The sequence below is a fragment of the Diceros bicornis genome, chromosome 4, assembly GCF_020826845.1.
Source record: "Diceros bicornis minor isolate mBicDic1 chromosome 4, mDicBic1.mat.cur, whole genome shotgun sequence".
NCBI lineage: Eukaryota > Metazoa > Chordata > Mammalia > Perissodactyla > Rhinocerotidae > Diceros > Diceros bicornis.
In genome coordinates, this window is record NC_080743.1 from 73,846,127 (window position 1) to 73,868,453 (window position 22,327).

A 22,327-nucleotide genomic window follows, 5' to 3' on the forward strand; every position below is an offset into this window, starting at 1 on the left:
CACGTGGTGTGGTGGTTAAGTTCAGCGCACTCTGCTTTGGTGGTCCAGGTTCACAGCTTCACATCCTGGGCACAGACCTACACCAATCATCAGCCATGCTATGGTGGCTACCCACATAGAAAATAGAAGAAGATTGGCACAGATGTTAGCTCAGGGCTAATGTTCCTCAAGAAAAAAAAAAAAAGAGAGAAAGATTGGCAACAGATGTTAGCTCAGGGCAAATCTTTCTCAGCAAAAAAAATGTGTTAATATTTAAATTAGTATTGCCCTGCTTTGTAAAATAGTTCACAGCACGCAAAGTGTTTTCGGATACTACTCACTTCATCAGGAAAGCAGCACCCTCTCTGCCTGTGAGGCTCCAGCCTCTCCACAAAGGTGAGTTTCAGCTGGCCAGGGCAACACGTCCATGTGCCCTATTCAGGAAGAGCATGGACTCCTACTTCCCAGCCATATGGAAGTGTGAGAACACTGGCAATCTTATTTCACCTCTGGTGTGACACAAAAAACTGGTGTCCTAAGATTCCATTAAGTAAATAATCCTCTAAAACAGAATTGAGTTTTGTTTTTCATTGTTTTCAAAATCTGCCTGAAATTAAAATTTGTAAACTGTGTTCAAATTTGATTTCCCATCTCCCAGTTGCACCATCTCTTTTGGTGGTTTGAAGCTAAGAAAACATGGCTATTTTTCCTCTGATTCCATAACCAAGAGAAAGAAGAGACACACAGTAGAATCTTTATCTTTCAGGTTCCCTACCAATTCTTTAGGCCTCCAGATATAGGCTTATATTTTTTATGGCTCCAGGAAATAATGGTGTTGCTGCTTTAGAGAAGAGAAGGAAATAGACTTTGAATACAAAGTTGTTCTCTTTAATTCTCACAATAGTCCTGTGAAGCAGGTATTATTCCCATTTTTGCAGAAGAAACTGATCCTTACCATGGTTCAAAACCTTGCCCAGAGTCACAGGACTAATGACTGGTGTAGATCCCGGGTCTAACTCCAAAGTCTGTGTTCCTGCTCCTCTGCCCACTGCCGCCTGCTCCATGGCTGGACTGTCATCTCATTCTGTTCTTGAACTTCATTATGAGCAACACTGCCTGGGGCGGGGGGGATCCTAGGGAATATTTTACACAGAAGTGGGATGTTACTGACTGCTCACACGTTAAACTTGGGTGGAGACAGGAGCAGGACTGGTTCTGCAAAGGGTCGGGTGGTTTGGCGTAACTTGTTTTGTTCTCCTGAACCTCTGGTGGCTTGCAGTCTCCGTGACTGCAGGAGTGGGGAAGACGCTGGAGATGAACCGCCCCGCAGTGCCTGTGCTGGACTCCTGAGTGACACAAGCACTACACTTAGCAGCCCGTGAGATGGGAAAACAATTCTTTAGCCATTAATGACCTTTACTGCGAGATGCACAGTAGTCTGTTTTTAAAGCCATGCTCTGCATCTGCTTGATTCTGAGGCTCTATGGTGAGTTTCCTCAAAGTGCTCCATTCTGTGGAACAATCTGAACTATATAGGCTGTTTTGTATGCTACACTCCAGTCTGAATGTTAAAAACAAGTTGAACTCTACACCTCGTCCCAAATTCTGCTTGTTTCCCGTAGGAAAATCATGAAGAACTCCTCTAGAACCCTTCAATGGCATGGTGCATACAAACACAGATACCCAGTTTGGATGAACAGTTAATCTTTCTTGTAATGAAGGGTGAGTTGGGAGCACTATCTCTGGAATATGCGCTCCAGAACAGTAATGTCAGTCTCTGACCCTGTCTTAGGTAGGCAGAGTGGACTACTGCCACCTGTACTTCAAAAAGTAAACAGTAGGACTTCTGGATAGAGAAGGTAGCTTGAATACAGGCATATGACCAAAGGAATGTAAAAAAGAAGGAGCAATCTGTATCTGTATTATAGACAGGGGAGGGCACCATGCTCCTGCCCGAGGTGATACATGTGAAACCTGGTGAGATATTCACTGGATGAAAAGGACCAGCCTGCCAACTGAGTCAAAGGAAAAATGCTGGTTGAACCGTGCAAACATCCTTAACTGAGATCAGCCAGTACTACAGCTGAGTTGGAGGACCCTGAAGCAGGGGTTGGAGGGTAAATCTTAAATGCAATTGCAGCTCTGGGAAATGTAAGTATAAAGTGCACAGAGTGGGGACGTTAATGGACTTTTTGTTCTTGACTTTCCCTTGGGACAGGTGACCAGGCTGGAAGCCTCTGCCTCAACTCAGAGGGAGCATTAAAGAATGTGTCCTAATTTTCAGTTGCCACAATCAATTCAGACAAAAAAAAAGATATCTATATTAAATGTTTCTGCAAAAACTGCCCTTGCTCATTGGCCCCATCCTATTCTACCCAAGCTATTGTACCTATGATCCAGCAAGTTTAAACTAGGAGAAATCAAAATTTGCCCCTTCTCACTTTGTCTGAGCCTGGGAGATTTTTAACAGCTTTCCACACAATCTCTTCACCAATCCCTTCTCACCTCCCATTGTGAATAAGCCTAGAGCTCTCTCTGTGATGAGCACATCAAAATATCACAAAATATAAGGGAAGACACAACAGTTGAAAATAAAAGAGACCAATCTGAGAAATCGGAAAAAATGTTTCTCTAAAATCAGTGTACTCCAATAAACAAGGAAATAAACTCAAAACAGGATATTAGAAATCTCTCATATGTGTTTGTAACATGTAATCTACAAAACAATAAGAATCATTTGTAAGATTTCATGATCTGGTATCAGGAAAATTTACATATGGATAAAACACATGGGAGTTTTAAAAGAAGCAATAATCAGCAGATTGAATCCTGAAAAAATAACAAAGAGATCATGAGAAAACAGAATTAAATTCCCCAGAATTAATCAAAGACAAAACTGGAAATTATGCACGCATACACACACATGCACTCAGACATCTAGATTTGAGAAAAAGAAAAGAAGGCAGAAAGAGGGGAAGCATTAATCAGCACATAATGGAACACAGATTCCCAGGCCAGCAAGAAAAAGACTAGGTTGTTTGACTCTTAAAGGCTTACTAAACAAATGCAAGATTAATGATAAGAGGCCCAGGCTCTACATGGAGGAAATTTATGACTTTCAGATATTTAAAAAAAAAAAAAAGATACTGCAACTAGGTGGAGATAAAATAAACAGAAGAAATTCATATTGGCATCAAATATCTCTTCCACACAATAAATAGCAGAAATTGGTGTTTTGAGAGAAAATATTATGGCATAAAATTTCTATACTCAGCTAAGCTGTCATTTATCTACAAGGCACAGATGTATAGTCTTACATGAGCAAGAACCCAAAACATATACCAATTAGATACACTTCCTGAGAGAAGAATCAGTCCCACAAACCCATGAGTAAATTTTTTAAATAAGAAATCAAAGAAATAGTAATGAGGCTCAAAACTAGTTAAACAAAGTCACCAAAATTGTTGTTTTTAATATGGATGTAAAACTAAATATAATGGCAGAACTAATTCTTGAAAGAGACCTCGTGGAATATGAAAAGAACAACAATAAACCTGATATAAAATAGTACATTTTATCACCACAACTAGGAAGTTGGGGATGAAGTACAGAAAAAAACTATGCTCAATACATAGGGAATAATTAGATAGTACATATTCTCGACACAAAGAGTAAGGAGAAAATGGTACTCCATACTAGTAAAAAATCAAAATATGTCTCTTCAAAATCACAAGAACAATCAAAAGAGCAAAACTACTTGGTCCCAATAACAAACAAGGTGAGACACAGAAGAGCAAGGGAGCTTTCCATCTCTCTTGCTTTAAACAGCATCAGCAGAGCAAGAATGGAGTTGGTCTTGTACAGTGCTGAGTTCTAGCCCTTGGAATTGTTAAATAAATGAAAGGGAAAAAACACTATAAGCAAGATCAAACTCCTCAGTTATGACAGTACATGTGAATGGTTTACATTCCCCTTTTGAAAGACAATGCCTTCTAAATATAGTCAATAGAAATATCTAATTACATGATAAAAGACAGATTCCTAAATTAAAATGACAGAAAAATACCATTTATAATGGCATCCAAAAATAAAATACTTAAGACATAAATATACCCAGGGAGACACAAGACTTATACACTGTAAATATAAAACATTGCTAAATGGAAAGACATCCATATTCATAGACTAGAAGACTTAACATTGTTAAGATGAAAATACTGGCCAAAGTGATATACCAATTCAAAGCAATTCCTATCAAAATCCCAACAGTATTTTTTGAAGAAATGGAAAAACCATCCTAAAATTCATACGGATTCTCAAGGGACCCAGAATAGCCAAACAATCTTGAAAAGAACAAAGTTGGAGGACTCACACTTCCTGATTTCAAAACTTACTATGAAGCTATAGTAATTAAAATAGTGTGTTACCAGCATAAGGTTAAAGATACAGACCAAGGGAATAGATAGATAGCCCAGAAATAAACACACACATTAGTGGGCAATTGATTTTCAAAAGGGTGCCAAGACCATTCACTGGAGAAGGAACAGTCATTCAGCAAACGGTCCTAGGAAAACGGGGTATCCAAAGCAAAAGAATGAAGTTGAACCCTTACCTTACACCATAGACAAAAATTAACTCAAAATGGATCAAAGATCTGAATTTATTATCTAAAATTATAAAACTCTTAGAGGAAAACATAGAGGCACATCTTCATGACCTTGGATTTGGCAAAGTCAAATTCTTAAATATGACACGAAAAGCATAGGCAACAAAAGAAGAAATAGGTAAACTGGATTCATTAAAAGTAAAAACTTTTGTGCATTAAGACATTGTCTAGTCTGTTCGGGCTGCTCTAACAATGTATCACAGACTAGGTAGCTTATAAACAACAGAAATTTATTTTTCACTGTTCCAGAGGCTGGAAGTCTGAGATCAAGGTATTGGCATGGTCGGTGAGGGCCCTCTTCCAGGTTGCAGATTTCTTGTGTCCTCACATGGTGGAGGGGCTAGAGAGTTCTGTGGGGTCTCTTTTATAAAAGCACTAATCCCATTCATGAGGGCTTCATCCTCAGGACCTAATCACCTCCCAAAAGCCCCACCTTCTAATACAATCACCTTTGGAGGTTAAGATTTCGACATATAAATTGGTGGGGGGGACATAAACATTCATACCATAGAAGACAGTATCAAGACAGTGAAAAGACAGCCCACACAATGAGAAAAAAATATTTACAAATCATATATCTGACAGGTTTTAATATCCAGAATATGTGAAGAACTCATAACTCAACAATAAAAAGACAGACAACCCAAGTTGAAAATGGGTGAAGGACTTGAATAGATATTTCTCCACAGAAGATATACAAATGGCCAATAAACACATGAAAAGATGCTAAACATCATTAGTCATTTGGGAAATGCAAATCAAACCCACTTCACACCTCCTAGGATGCCTTTCATAATTTTTTTAAAACAGAAAATAAAAAGTATTGATGAGAATGTGGTGAAATTGGAACCTGTGTGCATTGCTGGTGGGAATATAAAATGGTGAAGCCACTGTGGAAATGGTGAATACACTGTGAACTACTTTGCAGCAATCAAAAAGACTTAATTAGGTCCTGTATTCAGTGACCTGGATGGATGACCAGGATGTGATATTAACTGAGAAAACAATTTGCAGAGAAGCAGGCAGAGTTTGTTCTCAACTGGGAAAAATAATCACAAATTTGAAGGAGATATTCTCTATGCATATGTGTGTTTGAATGCACTTGGAAAAAGTGGAGTTACCTGAGATGGGGTGGGAGTGACCAAAAATACATGGTATTCTAAGCAAATACTTAAGCAAAAATATATTGTAATACTATCTTGTCAAACTACTGAAGACAAATAAACTTCAATAAGCATGTAGTCAAGGAGTAGGTGTTAACCCGGACAATTGAAACAGGTTGTTTTGACCGAGGGATGGCAAACTTCTGTCAAGAACCAATAGTATTTTCAGCTTTGTGGCCGTGCAATCTCTGCTGTAACTACTCAGTCGGACAGTTGCAGTGGGGAAGTGGCCCTGGACAACGGATAAATGGACGTGTGGCTGTGTTCCAGTAAGACTTCGTTTACAATACAGGCTGCAGGATATATTGGGCCCGTGGGACTTGGTTTGCAAAGCTCTGATTACATGAAGGGATTGTGAGCATTATTTTTCCTTAATTCCTGTTATTATTCAAAGTCAGAGAAGTTTTAAAAAGAAATGAAAAGATAAACTGGTAAAACAATAACAGTAGTTGAAAATCTCAGATTGGACAAATAAAGGCACAAAAAACAAGACGTTCAGGAGTAAGCTGCTTCAGTACATGTGTGTTGCACTTTGTGCCTCACAGAGAATGTAAGCTTCCTCTCTAGGAACCATTTATAAAAGCTGGTATCATATCACTCCACAGAGTGCACCTCCATAGATGTGAACACAGGAGAAATCAAAACAGCTATATACTCTCCTTACAATACAGGAACACTGGCAATTAATAACAAAAGAATAAACTAAAAATTCAAAGTTTTAGAATCTTGGTCAAACAGAAGGTTAAAGCAGCCGTTGCAGATTAACTATAGAATAACAGTAACGAATGATCATTGAGCGCATGTGCCCCAAGCACTCTTCCAAGTGCTTTATATGAATTCACTTGCTTCATCTCTAAAATGATGCTTTGAAGTAAGTACTATGTATAGCCCGCATTTTACAGAAGAGAAAACTGAGACAGAGAGATTAACTAATTTGCCCAAATTCACATGACAGAGGTGGAGGTTAGGTCTGAATGTTGCCAGTCTGCCTCCACAGCCTGTGATGGTAAACCTCACATTATTCAGCTTCTTCACTATAAACGCTCCTACAAATATTACTCATGAACATCTCCGGGCTGCTGATGCCAAAACTGTCCTTAGAGAAATATTCAACACTTTCATTATTTGATCAGAAAAACTTCAAATAAATGAACAATATATTTTACTTAAGAATTTTAAAATGACTAAAAAGATGGACATATAAAAGCATCTGGACTAAGGAATTAATAAAGAAAGGAAATTAATAAAAACGGAAAAAAGAAACAATATAAAGGATAAGTAAATCTAAGAGCAGGTTCTTCAAAGTGGCCCATTAAAACAACAGAACTTGGCCAGTTGTAATTTCACAAAATAAGAACTCTAGAAATACACGTGAATGAGAAAGGAGATATACCATAGATATGGAAGAGATTCAATACTTTCTAAAAATATTATATCTTCTTTATCCTAATGAAGTTGAAAATATCCGTAAAATGTGCCATTTTGTAGAAAAAATGCAAAATTATCAGGAGGTACTTAAAAACAGGTAGATCAGCTGATAAACCCGTATCTGTTTGAGTCTCTGTTTTTAATCCTTCTGGATATATGGCTAAGATTGGAATTACTGGATCAGATTGTAATTCTATGTTTCACTTTTTGAGGAATCGCCAAACTGTTGTCCACAGAGGTTGCACCATTTTACATTCCCACCAGCAATGTACAACGGTTCCACTTTTTCCACATTCTCACCAACACTTCTATTTTCCATTTTTTTATTGCATCTTTTATTAATTTCTATTACCTTACTAAATTACTATATAGCTTGTGGCACTTTTCTAGTTGATTCTCAGAATATCAAGGAAAAAGATGAGCATCAAAAAATGTCCATAAAGGGTTGGCGGGGGGAACCCAGAAAACATACAAAGAATCAAGAAGCAGAATGGCATCAAACATTGCAACAGCCAAATTAGAGCTAGAAGACAGTGGAGCCATGCCTTAGAAATTCTGAAGGCAAAGTATTTTCCAGCCAGGATACTATACCCATGTGGAGACAGAAAACATTTTCTTGTTATTTATTTATTTATTTTATTGAGGTCACATTAGTTTATAACATTATGTAAATTTCAGTCAGGTGTACATCATTATATTTCAACTTCTGTATAAACAGCATCATGCTCACCACTGAAAGTCTAGTTTCCATCTGTCACAGTACATATGTGCCCCTTTACCCCTTTCACCTTCCCTCTACCCCTTCCCCTTTGGGAATCTATTCTCCATCTCTGTGTGTTTGTTTATTTTCTACATATGAGTGAAGTCATACAGTAATTGTCTTTCTCTTACTTATTTTGCTTAGCATAATATCCTCAAGGTCCATGCATTTTGTCACAAATGGCGTGATTTCATCTTTTTTATGTCTGAGTAGTATTCCATTGTATATATATACCACTTCTTTATCCATTCATCCACTGATGGGCACTTAGGTTACTTTCAAGTCTTGGCTATTGTGAATAATACTGCAATAAACATAGGGGTTGCATATATCTTTTTGAATTAGTGTTTTCATGTTCTTTGGATAAATAGCCAGAAGTGGAATAGCTGGATCATATGGTAGTTCTATTTTTAATTTTTTGAAAACTCTCCATACTGTTTTCCATAATGGCTGCATCAGTTTGCATTCCCACCAGCAGTGTACGAGGGTTCCTTTTTCTCCACATTCTCTCTAACACTTGTTATTTCTCATCTTTTATAATAGCCATTCTTATGGGTGCGAGGTAATATCATAGTAGTTGTGATTTGAATTTCCCTAATAATTAGTGATGTTGAACATCTTTTCATGTGCCTGTTGGCTATCTGTGTACCTTCTTTGCAAAAATGTCTGTTCACATCCTTCGCCCATTTTTTTTTTTTTTTGTGGGGAAGATCAGCCCTGAGCTAACATCCATGCCAGTCCTCCTCTTTTTGCTGAGGACGACTGGCCCTGGGCTAACATCTGTGCCTATCTTCCTCCACTTTATATGGGACGCCGCCACAGCATGGCTTGACAAGCGGTGCATCAGTGCGTTGCCAGGCTCCGAACCTGGGCCACCAGCAGCGGAGCATGCGCACTTAACTGCTAGACCATGGGGCCGGTCCCCTCTGCCCATTTTTTTGATTGTTCATTTTTCTGTTGTTGAGTCCTATGAGTTCTTTATATATTTTGGATATTAACCCCTTATCAGATATATGATTTGCAAATATTTTCTCCCAGTTGGTGGGTTGTCTTTTTGTTTTGTTGATGGTTTCCTTTGCCATGCAGAAGCTTTTTACTACGATGTAGTCCAAAGTTTTTTTTCTTTTGTTTCCCTTGCCTGAGGAGACGTGATATTCAAAAAGATACTGCTAAGACTGATGTTGAAGAGCATACTGCCTATGTTTTCTTCTAGGAGTTTTATGGTTTCAGGTCTTACATTCAAGTCTTTAATACATTTTGAGTTAATTTTTGAGTATGGTATAAGATAGTGGTCTACTTTCATTCTTTTGCATGTAGCTGTCTAGTTTCCCAACACTATTTATTGAAGAGACTTTCCTTTCTCCATTGTACATTCTTGGCTCCTTTGTCAAAAATTAGCTGTCCATCAATGTGTGGGTTTATTTCCAGGCTCTCAGTTCTGTTCCATTGATCTGTGTGTCTGTTTTTGAGCCAGTATCACGCTGTTTTGATTACTATAGCTTTGTAGTATATTTTGAAATCAGGGAGTGATACCTCCAGCTCTGTTCTTTTTTCTCAGGATTGCTTTGGCTGTTTGGGGTCTTTTGTTGTTCCACATAAATTTTAGGATTCTTTGTTCTATTTCTGTGAAAAATGTCATTGGGATTCTGATTGGGATTGCATTGTATCTGTAGATCACTTTAGGTCATACAGACTATTTTAACTATGTTTATTATTCCAATCCATGAACATGGAATACTTTTCCGTTTTTTTATGTCTTCTTCAATTTCTTTCAATAATGTCTTATAGTTTTCAGTGTATAGGTCTTTCACCTCCTAGTTGAATTTATTCCTAGGTATCTTATTCTTTTTGTTGCAATTGTAAATGGGATTGTATTCTCGATTTTTCTTTATGCTAGTTTGCTGTTAGTGTACAAATGACTGATTTTTGCATGTTGATTTTGTACGCTGCAAGTTTACTGTATTTGTTCATTATTTCTAATAGTTTTTTTTGTGGATTCTTCAGGATTATCTATATATAGAATCATATCATCCACTAATAGTCACAGTTTTACTCCTTCTTTTTTAATTTGGATCCCTTTTCTTTTTGTTTCTTGCCTAATTGCTCTAGCTAAGACTTCCAATACTGTGTTGAATACGAGTGGCAAAAGTGAGCATCCTTGTCTTGTTCCTGTTCTTAGAAGAATAGCTTTCAGTTTTTCACCTTTGAGTATGATGTTGGCTGTGGGTTTGTCATATATGGCCTTTATTATGTTGAAGTATTTTCCTTCTATAACTATTTTGTTGAGAGTTTTTATCAAAAATGGATGTTGAATCTTGTCAAGTGCTCTCTCTCATCTATTGAGATGACCGTGTGATTTTTATTCTTCATTTTATTAATGTGCTGTATCATGTCGATTGATTTGTGGCTGTTGAACCATCCCTGCATCCCTGGAATTAATCCTACTTGATTGTAGTGTATGATCCTTTTAATTTATTGCTGTATTCTATTTCCTAATATTTTGTTGAGGATTTTTACATTGAACTTAATCAGTGATACTGGCCTGTATTTTTCCTTTTTGTGTTGTCCTTGTCTGGTTTTGGTATCAGGGTAACGTTTGCCCTCGTAAAATGAGTCAGGAAGCATTCCATCCTCTTCAATTGTTTGGAAGAGTTAGAGAAGGATGGGTATTAAATCTTCTTTGAATCCTTCATAGAATTCACCAGAGAAGACGTCTGATCTTGGACTTTCATTTTTGATTACTGTTTCATCTCTTTACTTGTGATAGCTCTCTTCAAATTCTCTATTTCTTCTTGATTCAGTTTTGGGAAGTTGTATGATTCTAAGTATTTTCTATTTTTAAAAAATTATTTTCAGAGCCATCCTAGAAGGTGTGAAGTGTGTTTGATTTGGATTTCCCTAATGACTAATGCTGTTTAGGATCTTTTAATGGGTTTATAGGCCATTTGTATATCATCTTTGGATAATGTCTATGCAAGACCTTTGCCATTTTTTTAACTGGGATTTTTGTCCTTTTTTCATTAGTTGCTGGAGTTCTTTATAATTCTGTATATTAAACTTTTCTCAGATAAATGATTTGCAAATATTTTCTTCGATTCTGTGGGTTGTATTTTCACTCTCTTGATAGTGTCTTTAATGTTGTCTGGGGCTGCAGTCCTCTAATGGCTTGACTGGGGCTGGAGGATCCACTTCCAAGAAGGCTCACTCACATGGCTGTTAGCAGGAAACTTCAGTTCCTCACCTCATGGACCTCTTCTAAGGGCTGCTGGCTTCTGCTAGATGAGGAACCTGAAAGACAAAGGAAGACATCATAGTGCCTTTCTGACCTGGTCTCTGAAGTTGCTCACTATCCCTTTTATATTATTTTATTCACTAGAATCAAGTCACTAAAACCCAGCCCATATTCAAGAGGGGACTAATTAAGCTCCACAACTTGAAGGAAAATGCATCAAAGAATTTGCGGACATATTAAAAACCACTGCAAAGAAGTGTCTTCAAATAAAGAAAATGGCCCAGTTTTGTAACTTCTTTTAAACTTCAAGAAATAGATAATAAAAATATCATTATGCCCATATTAAAGTTTTCCAAAGATTGCAAATAAAAACAAAATATATCTCTGGCTCATTTCCTAGTATAAATACTAAAATCCTAAATCAAATGTTAAATACAGTCATGTGTCACTTAACGATGGGAATACATTCTGAGAAACGTGTCATTAGGCAATTTCATTGCTGTGCAAACATCACAGAGTGTACTTACACAAACCTAGATGGTATAGCCTACTACACACCTAAGCTATCTATATAGTACTAATCTCATGGAACCCCTGACTTATATGCCGTCCATCGTTGACCGAAATGTCATTATGTGGCACATGACCATACAATATAAAAAGAATCATGCAAAGTGAACAAGAAGGGCTATTCCAGAAATGGTTCAAAATGAGGAAATCCATAAGTTTATTCTATAGTATTATAGAAAAATATATCTTTCCTTAAATGTCATATAAATATACTCTATGATACAAAAAAAAAACCATTATAATTAATGGCTAAAATCTAGAAGCATGCTTGAGGCATATTGTAAAGTTAAGAAAAGGAAAAGAACGCTTCACATCCTTCCTATTTTTCAAAGTTCTTCAAATTCAAACTAATAAAATGACAGATCTCTCCATAAATAGATATTGAGAAAGAGAAGAAAAAGTTATTACATTAGCTGATGAATGTTTACCTGAAAACCTAAAGGATCTATCAGATCTAATAATTATCAGATCTAATTGGAGATATTAGTAAGATGTCTAGTAAAAAATAAATATTCATAAATTAATTACTTTCTTTATATAATTAACAACCATGTGGGATATAGTGGGGAAAAATACTCCATTCACAAAAGCAAGAAAATCATATAGAAACAAATTTAACAAGAATTAGGTAGGACATGTAAGTAGAAGATTTAAACACTTTTTGGGAGACAAAAAAATGCTTGAAGAAATGAAAAATAAAACCTTTATTTAAAAGAGGACTTAGTGTTTTGGATATGTTAATTATCTTGGAATTAGTATGCATATTTAATGTAATTCCAACCAGAGTTCCAATGGCATTCTTCTTTTAATTTGATAACATGATTGTAAGTGTCACGTGACTGATGAACAGAATTTCCTGAAACAGTAACAAGCGGGGTGTTTACTACCAGAACATGTTACAAAACAGAAGTGATGCTAAAATTTATTTCAAAGAATAAAATAATTGATATGATGCAGGAATAGAGACCTAGATCCGTAAAGCAAAACACAGAGCCCAAGAAATAGCACAAGCTGTTGTAAGAATGTGGCCGTGATAAACATGGCATTTCAAGGAATGGAAAACTGGAATTATTCATTAATAAGGCAAATATCTGAAAAGATAAGTTAGATCCCAGCCTCATATCATACGCCAAAGCAAAGTCCATGTGGATTAAGGATTAAACGTTAAAAATAAAACCATAGGGCTGGGCCTGGTGGCATAATGGTAGGGTACGGCATGCTCCGCTTTGGCAGCCCTGGTCCGCGGGTTCGGATCTCTAGCGTGGGCCTACACCTCTCATACAGCATGCTGTGGCAGTGACCCACATGCAAAAATAGAGGAATATTGGCACAGATGTTAGCTCAGGGCCAATCTTCCACACGAAAAAAATAAAAAATAAAAATAAAACCATAAAAGAACTAGATGAATATTTAAGCAAATATGTTTCTGGCCTACTTGGAATGATTTTATGGCACAGTGAGTAAGTACCCATGCCTTTGACATTTCAAGTGTAAAGATGATTAGGCGTTTCCTCTGGCTCTCATTTACTGCATCTTCAGGTTAAAGTGATCACTCCTTTTTTCAATCAACAAATACTTTTTGAGAAACTCATGCTTGAAAGTCTCTAGGCGAGGTGCTAGAGAGTGTCTATATTTCAATAAGACATATTTTCTACTAATCAAGGAGCTTAAAATCTCCTGGATGGAAGTACATATGGATAAAACAACTCTGTGGGGTTTCCTAAAGACAAGTACAAAAATGTCCCATCATGAATAAGAGAATTGTGGCATTGAGTTGTGAGGGACTAGGAATGAAGATGGGTTAAAGAAGGGAGAATTTAAGCTTGTTCTTAGAGAGAAAGGACTGATTGGCAAATGGAGATGGGGTTTCTTTCTTGAAGTCTCCCAGGTTTTAATCTGTCCTGTAATTTGTAATATCTACCTGCTATTATTTTCTCGTGGTGACTTAAGTGGGAAATATTTGTAGAGTATAATCATTTTTCATTCTTTGCTTCTGGGTATCAACTCATTGGCTCCCCATCTGCTACTTGTCTCCTCTCAGGCAATCAGGTCACTTGGGATAAGGAGGCACCTCTTTGTGAGAGTGAGTTGAAATATTTTTCCCCATAATTCCCTCCATTTGATCCATATTTGCCCCTGGAGTTACAAAGAAGAAATCCAATCCATATTGCACAGACTTGGCTCTCAGATATTTGAAAACCGGAGTCAATGTGCTGCATGGTTCTTCTGGTGATTCTCTGTTTTAGGAGGTAATTTATCTGAAACTGTGGACTTGAACTCAGATACAATTGCCCTACTTTCCTGTTTTGATAGTAGACTCTTTCCAGTATAAAGATCATTCTCCTAGTGACTAAACTTAGAAGACATTAGAGAAAATTAAATTTGTCTCTGCCACTTCTTAATAGTACATTACAATCCCAGGAAGTAGATTGCTTACTTCCTTATTGTTCTTACTCTGAACGATGAAAGAAGATCTTATAATTCTTAGCAATTTCCCCAAGTCTCTGGTCATTCTGCAGAATGGTTATTCTGGTTTTTCTTCCTTCAAATTCTTTCAGTCTCATGCTCTAGTTATATTTGTTCTTGATTAGTTGATCATCCATCTTGTCAATGGGATATTATAAAGTGAACCTCAAAACATTGAGGAACATGGAAGAATGACTGATTGCAAATTGGTAAAGTGTTAAGCTGTGAAGAAATCAGTATCATACACAGAGTTGATGGCAGTAAAAGTGGACAGAAACTTCTGGAAGGCTAATGAGCAATATATGCAAAAGGCTTAATGCAAATACCCTTTGACCTAGCAATTCCATTTCCAAGAATTTATCCCAAGAAAATAATCATGGAATTTTCCCATGATTTTGGTCCAAAGACACTCAATGCAACAATATTTATGACAGTGGAAAATGTTAAAACTTGATGTTCAGCATGATTTAAAAATAGCTAATGGAAGAAATAAGCCTTGGTAAAAATGGGTATGATAAGTTTTTAAGAAAGGTATAAGGTGTACCATGAGGAATTAGAGATTGAGATGCCTCATCCAAGTGGAAATAGACAGTAGATCCATATACCTACATGCCTGAATATTATTCAGCTACCAAATATGATACTGTATAAAATATATCCACAGACACACATGCACGAGCACACGTACATATCTAAAATGATATACATTAAATTGTTAAGAATAGTTATTTGGGGACCACTATCATTTTCTTCTTGTTATTTGTCCATATTTTATCAATTTCCTGCAATGAATGTGCTCATTGTATGCACAAGTATTCACCAAAAGAAACTAACATTGGCTTTTAAAAATTCAAAGAAATGAATGAGAATCTCTAAAAGGTGCCTCCTTTCCCTGCCAAGAATTTAAAATTCCAGGCCAGCCCCGTGGCTTAGCGGTTAAGTGCGTGCGCTCTGATGCAGGTCGGCCAGTGTTCGGATCCCGGGCGCGCACAGACGCACTGCTTCTCCGGCCATGCTGAGGCCGCGTCCCACATACAGCAACTAGAAGAAAGTGCAACTATGACATACAACTATCGCCTGGGGCTTTAGGGGAAAAAAAAAAAAAAAAAGAATTTAAAATTCTCTGAAAAAATTTAAATTAGCAAGGTATTATCAGTTTACCATAAAAAATTTTCTAGGCCTGGCACGTTTTTTAGAGGTTTATCTTCAATTAAACATGTTTCCACATCTCTATATTTATAGGTCAATAAACATTTAACTGAGTCAATATTGGTGATATGTTTACGTGAACAGGTGTATAATCACTTATACCAATATTTTAAATTTATTATGTAAGGATAGAACATAGTTATCATTTATAATTTTATTTCCCTTAGATCTATGATTATTTCATTTCTCATGGCTTATCTTTGATATTTTTCTTTTCTCTATTTTTCTTGATGAGTAGTGCCAGAGGTGGTGTAATTAACTGGCAAAGATGTCATTAAATGGTCAATAAAAATCAAAGAAAGAATAGCCCAGCAGTAAATAAATAAAAATCTATGATAAAATCACATAGATTATCCACTTATCACAAATATGTAAACCATAATAATACATGGATATTTTTACACAAAATAATTATTATGGACAGAACTCATATCACACACACCTAAATTTCAACTACATAAACAACATGTCTGATTATTAGCAAATATGAGAAGAAAATAACACTATTGTAATTAGTTATAGTTTAGAAAGTCATTTGATTCTTTGTTATGTAAATTCATAGTAAAAAAATTAATTCTGGAAAAGACAAAACTATGGAGACAGTAAAAACATCAATGGTTGCCAGGGGTTGGGGTGGGGAGTGGGGTTAATAGGCAGAGCACTGAGGATTTTCAGGACAGTGAAAACACTTTGCATGATACTATGATGATGGATACATGTCATTATATATTTGTCCAAACGCACAAAACGTGCAACTGAACCCTAATGTAAACTATGGACTTGGATGATTATAATGTGTTAATGTAGGTTCATCAGTTGTAACAATGTACCTCTCTGGTTGGGGATGTTGATAATAGGGGAGGCTTTGCAGGTGTAGGGGCCAGGGGATATGGGAAATCTCTGTGCCTTCTCCTCAATTTTGCTCTGAACCTAAAACAGCTCTAAAAAGTAAATTGTTGGGGCTGACCCCATGGCCTAGTGGTTAAGTTTGGCACACTCTACTTCAGCGGCCCAGGGTCATTTCCTCAGCGCAAACCTACACCACTTGTCAGCAGCTATGCTGGCGGCAACCCACATACAAAAGAGAGGAGGATTGGCACAGATGTTAGCTCAGGGCCAATCTTCCTCAAGCAAAAAGAGGAAGATTGGCAACAGGTATTAGCTCAGGGTGAATCTTCCTCAGCCAAAAAAAAAAAAAAAAAAAAATCAAAAAATAATTAAAAGCTAAGCTGTTGTTTACTACACTCTCCCTTACTCCAGGTGTATCTTTTGAGCCACCCCCAGCCATATCCACTGCAGACTACTACAGCAGCAATAGAAATGCTTCTCAATATGCAACAGTGGTCACTTACTGGTGTCTCACTGGGCCAGGTGGAGAAAAGCAGTTTGACCTCATGGTAGAACAGTCAGTATCCTGTTCCAGCAAAGACAATCAACCTGGTGTTTGGAGCAGCCCTCCTCCTTAGTGTATTTCTGCCAATTAATGCACAACTCCAGAAGTTGAAAATGCAATTAGACTACCCGGAAATAGGAGTTTATTTTCCTTAAGTGAGACTGTGAGATTTAGATGTCAGTCTGGCTTTGCCATGAAAGGGCCCCACACTCTGCAGTGCTGGGCCAACAACACGGGTGCCTGAGCTGCCAAGCTGCTCCAGGGGTGAGTTTCATCCACTGAGACTCTGCTGGGGACGTGTGGAGGAGTGTAAATGATAAGAGTTGTTGATAGTAAGGAAGAGCGTGTGAGAGTGTGTGTGCACACACAACTACTATGAAGCTGGTATAAACACTAAACATAACACTAACTCTTCTGTGTTATCTCTTATAATAATAATTGTCAAAAAGTAATGGTTTACCCTGTGTCATCTGTAAAACACACATTTTATAAGCATTGCTTAATTTAGTACTTAGAGCAAACATATGAGGTAGGAACTATTCTCATTCCCATTTTACATTGAGAAATCTGAGTCTTAGAGATGTTAAGTAAACTTTCACAGGTCACAGAGCTAGTAAATAATAGAACAAAGCCTGGAATTCAAGAGCCATTCTGATTGCAGAGCCTAATGATAATGTATAGTGAAACGTATGATGAATATGATATATGATAACAACAACATAGATCTCTCATTGGAGGGGGTCAGTAGGCAAATGAGCCATGGGACCCAAATGATAGCATCGGATTAAAAAGGTCTTAGACTTCAGGCATTCTGTTCCAACTCCTCCATGTTATTACTGAAAACTCTGAGGCTCTGAAAGGGAAAATGACTTGCTCAAATACAAGCAAAGATTTTTTTTCATTTTTATTCAATTATAGTCATGCATCACATAATGATATTTCAGTCACTGAAGGACCACATATACGATGGGGGTCCCATAAGATTAGTACCATATAGCCCAGGTGTATATTAGGCTATACCATCTAGGCTTGTGTAAGGACACTCTGTGATGTTGGCACAACGACGAGACTGCCTGTGATGCAATTCTCAGAAGGTATCCCTATCATGAAGTGACTCATGACTGCATATATGGTTCAGATTGAGACTCAAACCTGTTCTGATGCTCTGAGCACACATCCATTGGGCTACGGATGGAGGCAGCCAAAATTTGAGTCAAAATATGCTCTAAGCAATATGTTCTCTCTTTAGAAATTCTATAGCTTATTTCTTTTAAGGGAATTTTGTTCTTGATGGCTTCTCTTGTCTTCTTGTGCTGAAATGGCTGGCTTAGCAGTGGAGTGGGAAGAATCCACGCTGGCACATAGGGACCAAGAAGAGGCTTACAGTCCTGAAAGAGGAGCTGGGAGGAAAAACGAAGAGGGACGTGTGACTGACTGTACAGTGAGCTAGGTGAGCGGGTCTGTTTGATGAGACTTTGGCAAAGGTGTCCCTTGTTGTTGCCAGAGAGGCTACGTTTCGATGAAGTGTAAGAGCAGAACATCCACCAGCACTCACGGCTCTGTACTGGGTGCTAGTACAGGAAAGCAAAAGGAATACTCTGCTTGTAGTCTTAGGAACATTTTAGTAGAAATAACACAGACAAGGTGTTACAGAGATGTTGGTTCTAGTTACAGCTCTGCTCTGTGGCTTATGTTTGCTCATCAATAAAACATGGGTACTAAACTACCAGATCTTTTATTTTAAAATCTATACTCTGTAATGAGGAATTTTAAGCTCCCTGGCAGGCAGAGGTTATAGCAAGAGATATTTCCAAGTAACTGACAGGTACTTTGCTATTCTTTCCCCAGCATGTCAGCCACCTCCAGAAATCGCACATGGTAAGCACACCCTAAGTAACAAGGACAGTGTTTCCCCTGGGCAGGAGGTGTGACCTACACCTGTGAGCCCGGCTATGATCTCAGAGGGGCTGCTTCTCTGCGCTGTACGTCCCAGGGAGACTGGAGCCCTGCCACCCCAACATGTGCAGGTGCCTACACTCTCATCTGGTTTGCAGATCAATGATCTCTTTGTCCCTCACATGGCAGTCTCACTCCTGTTTTTCCCATCCTAGTGAAATCATGTGCTGCGTCCCTGGACCAACACCCTAATGGTTGCATGCTCTTTCCATTTAATATCCAGCTTGGGAAAAAAGTGTCCTTCGTTTGTGATGAGGGGTGAGTGTGAGCTGGAATAGACACCAGGGACTCCGTGCTGGATAGTGACTCTCTTGGGTTCAGGAGTTAATCTAAAAAGGTGGGCTGACCTATGGAAAAGAGGTACCCAGGGAGATTAATTTCTGGGTAGTTTTGAAATAAGGGTGAGGACTCAGTGGCACCACTATTAGGAGATAAGAAAATGGCACATATAATTCAATGTTGAGTACAAACATAAATATAGACACAGACCTTGAATTCACGGTTGGAACTTGAAGTAACTGGGTAAAGAGTTGTTTGGAGGCAGGAAAATGTAATTTTATGGAAAATTTGCTAGTAAAAAGTTTGACGTAGGAGACAAAAGTTGTTTACAATGTGATAAAAGTCAAGCAAGCGTTGTTTCAGGAAACTTAAAGCCAATCAATAGTGGAATTGTAACAGCGTATGGATAAGTATTTTTAATCCAATCATATAGCTTCGCATCAGTACTGTCTTTGACACTGGGATCTAACGGCCAATGTTATTGTTTCAGGCAGTGTTATTAGACATTTATGTGGATCTAGTACTCTTGATGGTCTGCAATATCTGTCTGTGGGAGGTAACAAGGTTGGGAAGGCAGCAGTTATTTTTAATAATTTCCAAGGAATCTTTGACATTTACAAAGCCTACCACCCAATAGTGATCAGCAGATTTCAGAAGGACAACAGGATCCAATAATAAGGGTGGCAAAGACTCCTCCCCTCATCCCTCTTTTGTTCCAGAACATCTGGTCCAGTGAGCCTCTGTCTGGCCATTGCAAATGTGGTGGCTAGAAGAACATGGCCATTCTCTTTCCAGATGATCTTTGCTTTGCTCACCCAGATGGAAAGCTGTTCTTCCTCATGACCAACTAATGAGAATACGTGGGGTGTCAGAGGGCTGTCAGTGAGAGATGGGTGTGGGTCTAGGGCACAGGAAGGAGTGTAGCCTGTGTTCAGTGATCTCTGTAGGTGACACTGGGCTATGAGGTCTGTATGACAATTAAGTGTAGAAGTTCTGATTGCTTGGCATGTCACAGGATATTGTAATTCTTTAGAATAAAGAACCAAACTTTAGAACTTTGAACCAAATGGTATTTAGGCTGAAGTGAGAAAGCTGAGCACCTATCAATGATGAGATGTAGGGAGAGATGGGAATTGCTCACTCATTTGTACCCCTTATTATTCTTTAGGTTCTGATTAAAAGGCAGCTCTGCTACTCACTGTGTCTTGGTTGGAATGAAAAGCCTTTGGAGCAGCAGTGTTCACGTGTGAACGTGAGTAGAAGGAACAACTATGCAGCCTGTATATTCCCTTTATTTTTTTTTCCAGTGTGTTTTTTGCCTCGTAGAATCACCTGCTGTCTGCATTTTTATTTAACTAAAATACTGATAAAATACTTCTTTGTTGGAAGAATTTCAAAGGGGTCTTGTAGATCTTATACAGCATGTGTTTTTGTTACTAATCTGTAAGTCACTAGTTTAATGCTAGGGTTGAAATTTGTAGAGAATATGTGGAGAGAAACCAGATGACATAGAAGTACACCAAAACTTATTTATTCATTTATTTTTCAGTTTCGTCAAAGAAGAGTAACCTCTGTGGGGGATCAAAATTGGCTACCTCAAAATGTGTCTCTTTGGCTTGATTATTTTTAAGAACAAAAGACTCTGAAAGACACTTTGATACCGCCCCCGCCCCCGCAAGTGCCTAAAAGAATTTAAGATAGAAGGCCTGTTCCCGGAAGAAGCTAATACCAGAAGATAACATTGTCTACAGAGGGCCCAGCAAACACTTGTTTAAGAAACATTTGCATTTCCATCCCTGTGTAAATTGCCTTCCTCCGCTTTGAAGCCCCAAACCACTATTTCCAACATCCTCCTTTGTCTTCAGGTGAAAATGGTATTTAAGGTGGCGACCTCAGGCATTCTGGTGAGTTGCTCAGTTTTCCTGGGTTTCTCCCATGTATACATGTTATAAAGCTTTGTTTGATTTTCTCCTGTTATTTTGTCTCATATCAATTTAATTCATAGGCCAGCCAGAAGAACCTAGAGGGTAGAGGAATTGTCTTCCTCCCCTATAGTTTAGTGACTTGACAGGATAAATCTTCACTGGCTGGATGTTGCTCACTCCTGGACTATTGTAGCCGAGACATCCTGGACCCCTGATCACAGGAGGTAAGAGCTCTTACCACATCAGCCTCCCGGATCTCTGCCTACAGGGTCCAATGGAAGCGAGAGTGGTGAGTTTTTCTTCCTTTGCTAAATTTAGATTAGCAGGAGAATATATTGGTGAAGCTAGCTTCTTGGACTCAGTGACTCTAGGAAATTTTGTTTGAGTACCCATTGGTTTATTGATCATTTTCTTCCCAGAGAAGGTCACTATTTTCCCTTGTTCTGTCTTTTGTGTTGTTTGTCATGAAAAGGAAAAACCATAGGGCAAGATGCAGGCATCTATAAGCCTGTTGTCTGGGAATATGCACATGCGGTGAAAGCTGTTGCGAAGGGCATCTTGGAAGCCAAAAATGCTGCAAATTTGGTGGGCATAGGTCAAGCAGTTAAGGGCCATTAGGGTGCTCACCACCTCAAGAAGACTCCCATGATAGGATCAGTTGGGTCACAGAACGGGGTAGATAACACAGGTCCCCCGCCAACTTCAAGAAAATGTCCATGCAATGATGAGGTACTCTGTAAAACCACACACATTCCCCAACCCTGTGGAACCTCCCTCCTAGGTATTAATTTGGCTCCAAGAGACCCAAGGCTTAGCTAAATCTGTTAATGTGCATATGAAATGAGGATTTTCTTGTCTTTTTCTACGTCTTGAGAGCTTGGCTTTGTGACCTTTCTGGTCTCCGCCACATGGAGGATGCATGTGCCAGCGTGCATCTTGGCAGCCAGTCAAATGCACTGGGGTTTTGAGATGCACTCTCTTTATCCAGCTTTGTCAGTTCCCAGGGGAGTTTGTCATAAGGGGTCCCAATTGCTTTCATAAGGGGCCTTTGTCATCTCAACCTTCGTTGCTTGTTGTGCAACAATGGCCTTTGCTTTCTCAGACTATTTTGGGGAGTGAAATTTCTGGATCTCTCTTGGGGACAGCTCTTATATCCATGGTTAAGCTTACTGGTTTGAGTCGCTATTAAGATCCTACTCATCAGTGTGGCCAGACAATGGAGGATTTAAATTGGAAAACCTTCTAAATTGGAAAAAAAAGTTTTTGAGGGCTCTCATAATAATTGTTTTACTTGTACCTAA

The 22,327-nt window shown here is 38.2% G+C and overlaps 1 protein-coding gene across 1 annotated transcript; it reads left to right on the forward strand.

Annotated features, from left to right (window-relative positions):
* The first annotated feature begins 1,922 nt into the window (after positions 1-1,922).
* On the forward strand, positions 1,923-20,615 carry CR1L (complement C3b/C4b receptor 1 like). Its single transcript, XM_058536940.1, is given in 7 exon segments — positions 1,923-1,956; positions 16,734-17,100; positions 17,102-17,130; positions 18,715-18,791; positions 18,794-18,893; positions 18,978-19,080; positions 20,270-20,615. Coding segments are annotated over 7 exon segments (792 nt in total). The 3' UTR covers positions 20,352-20,615.
* The last annotated feature ends 1,712 nt before the right edge of the window (positions 20,616-22,327 follow it).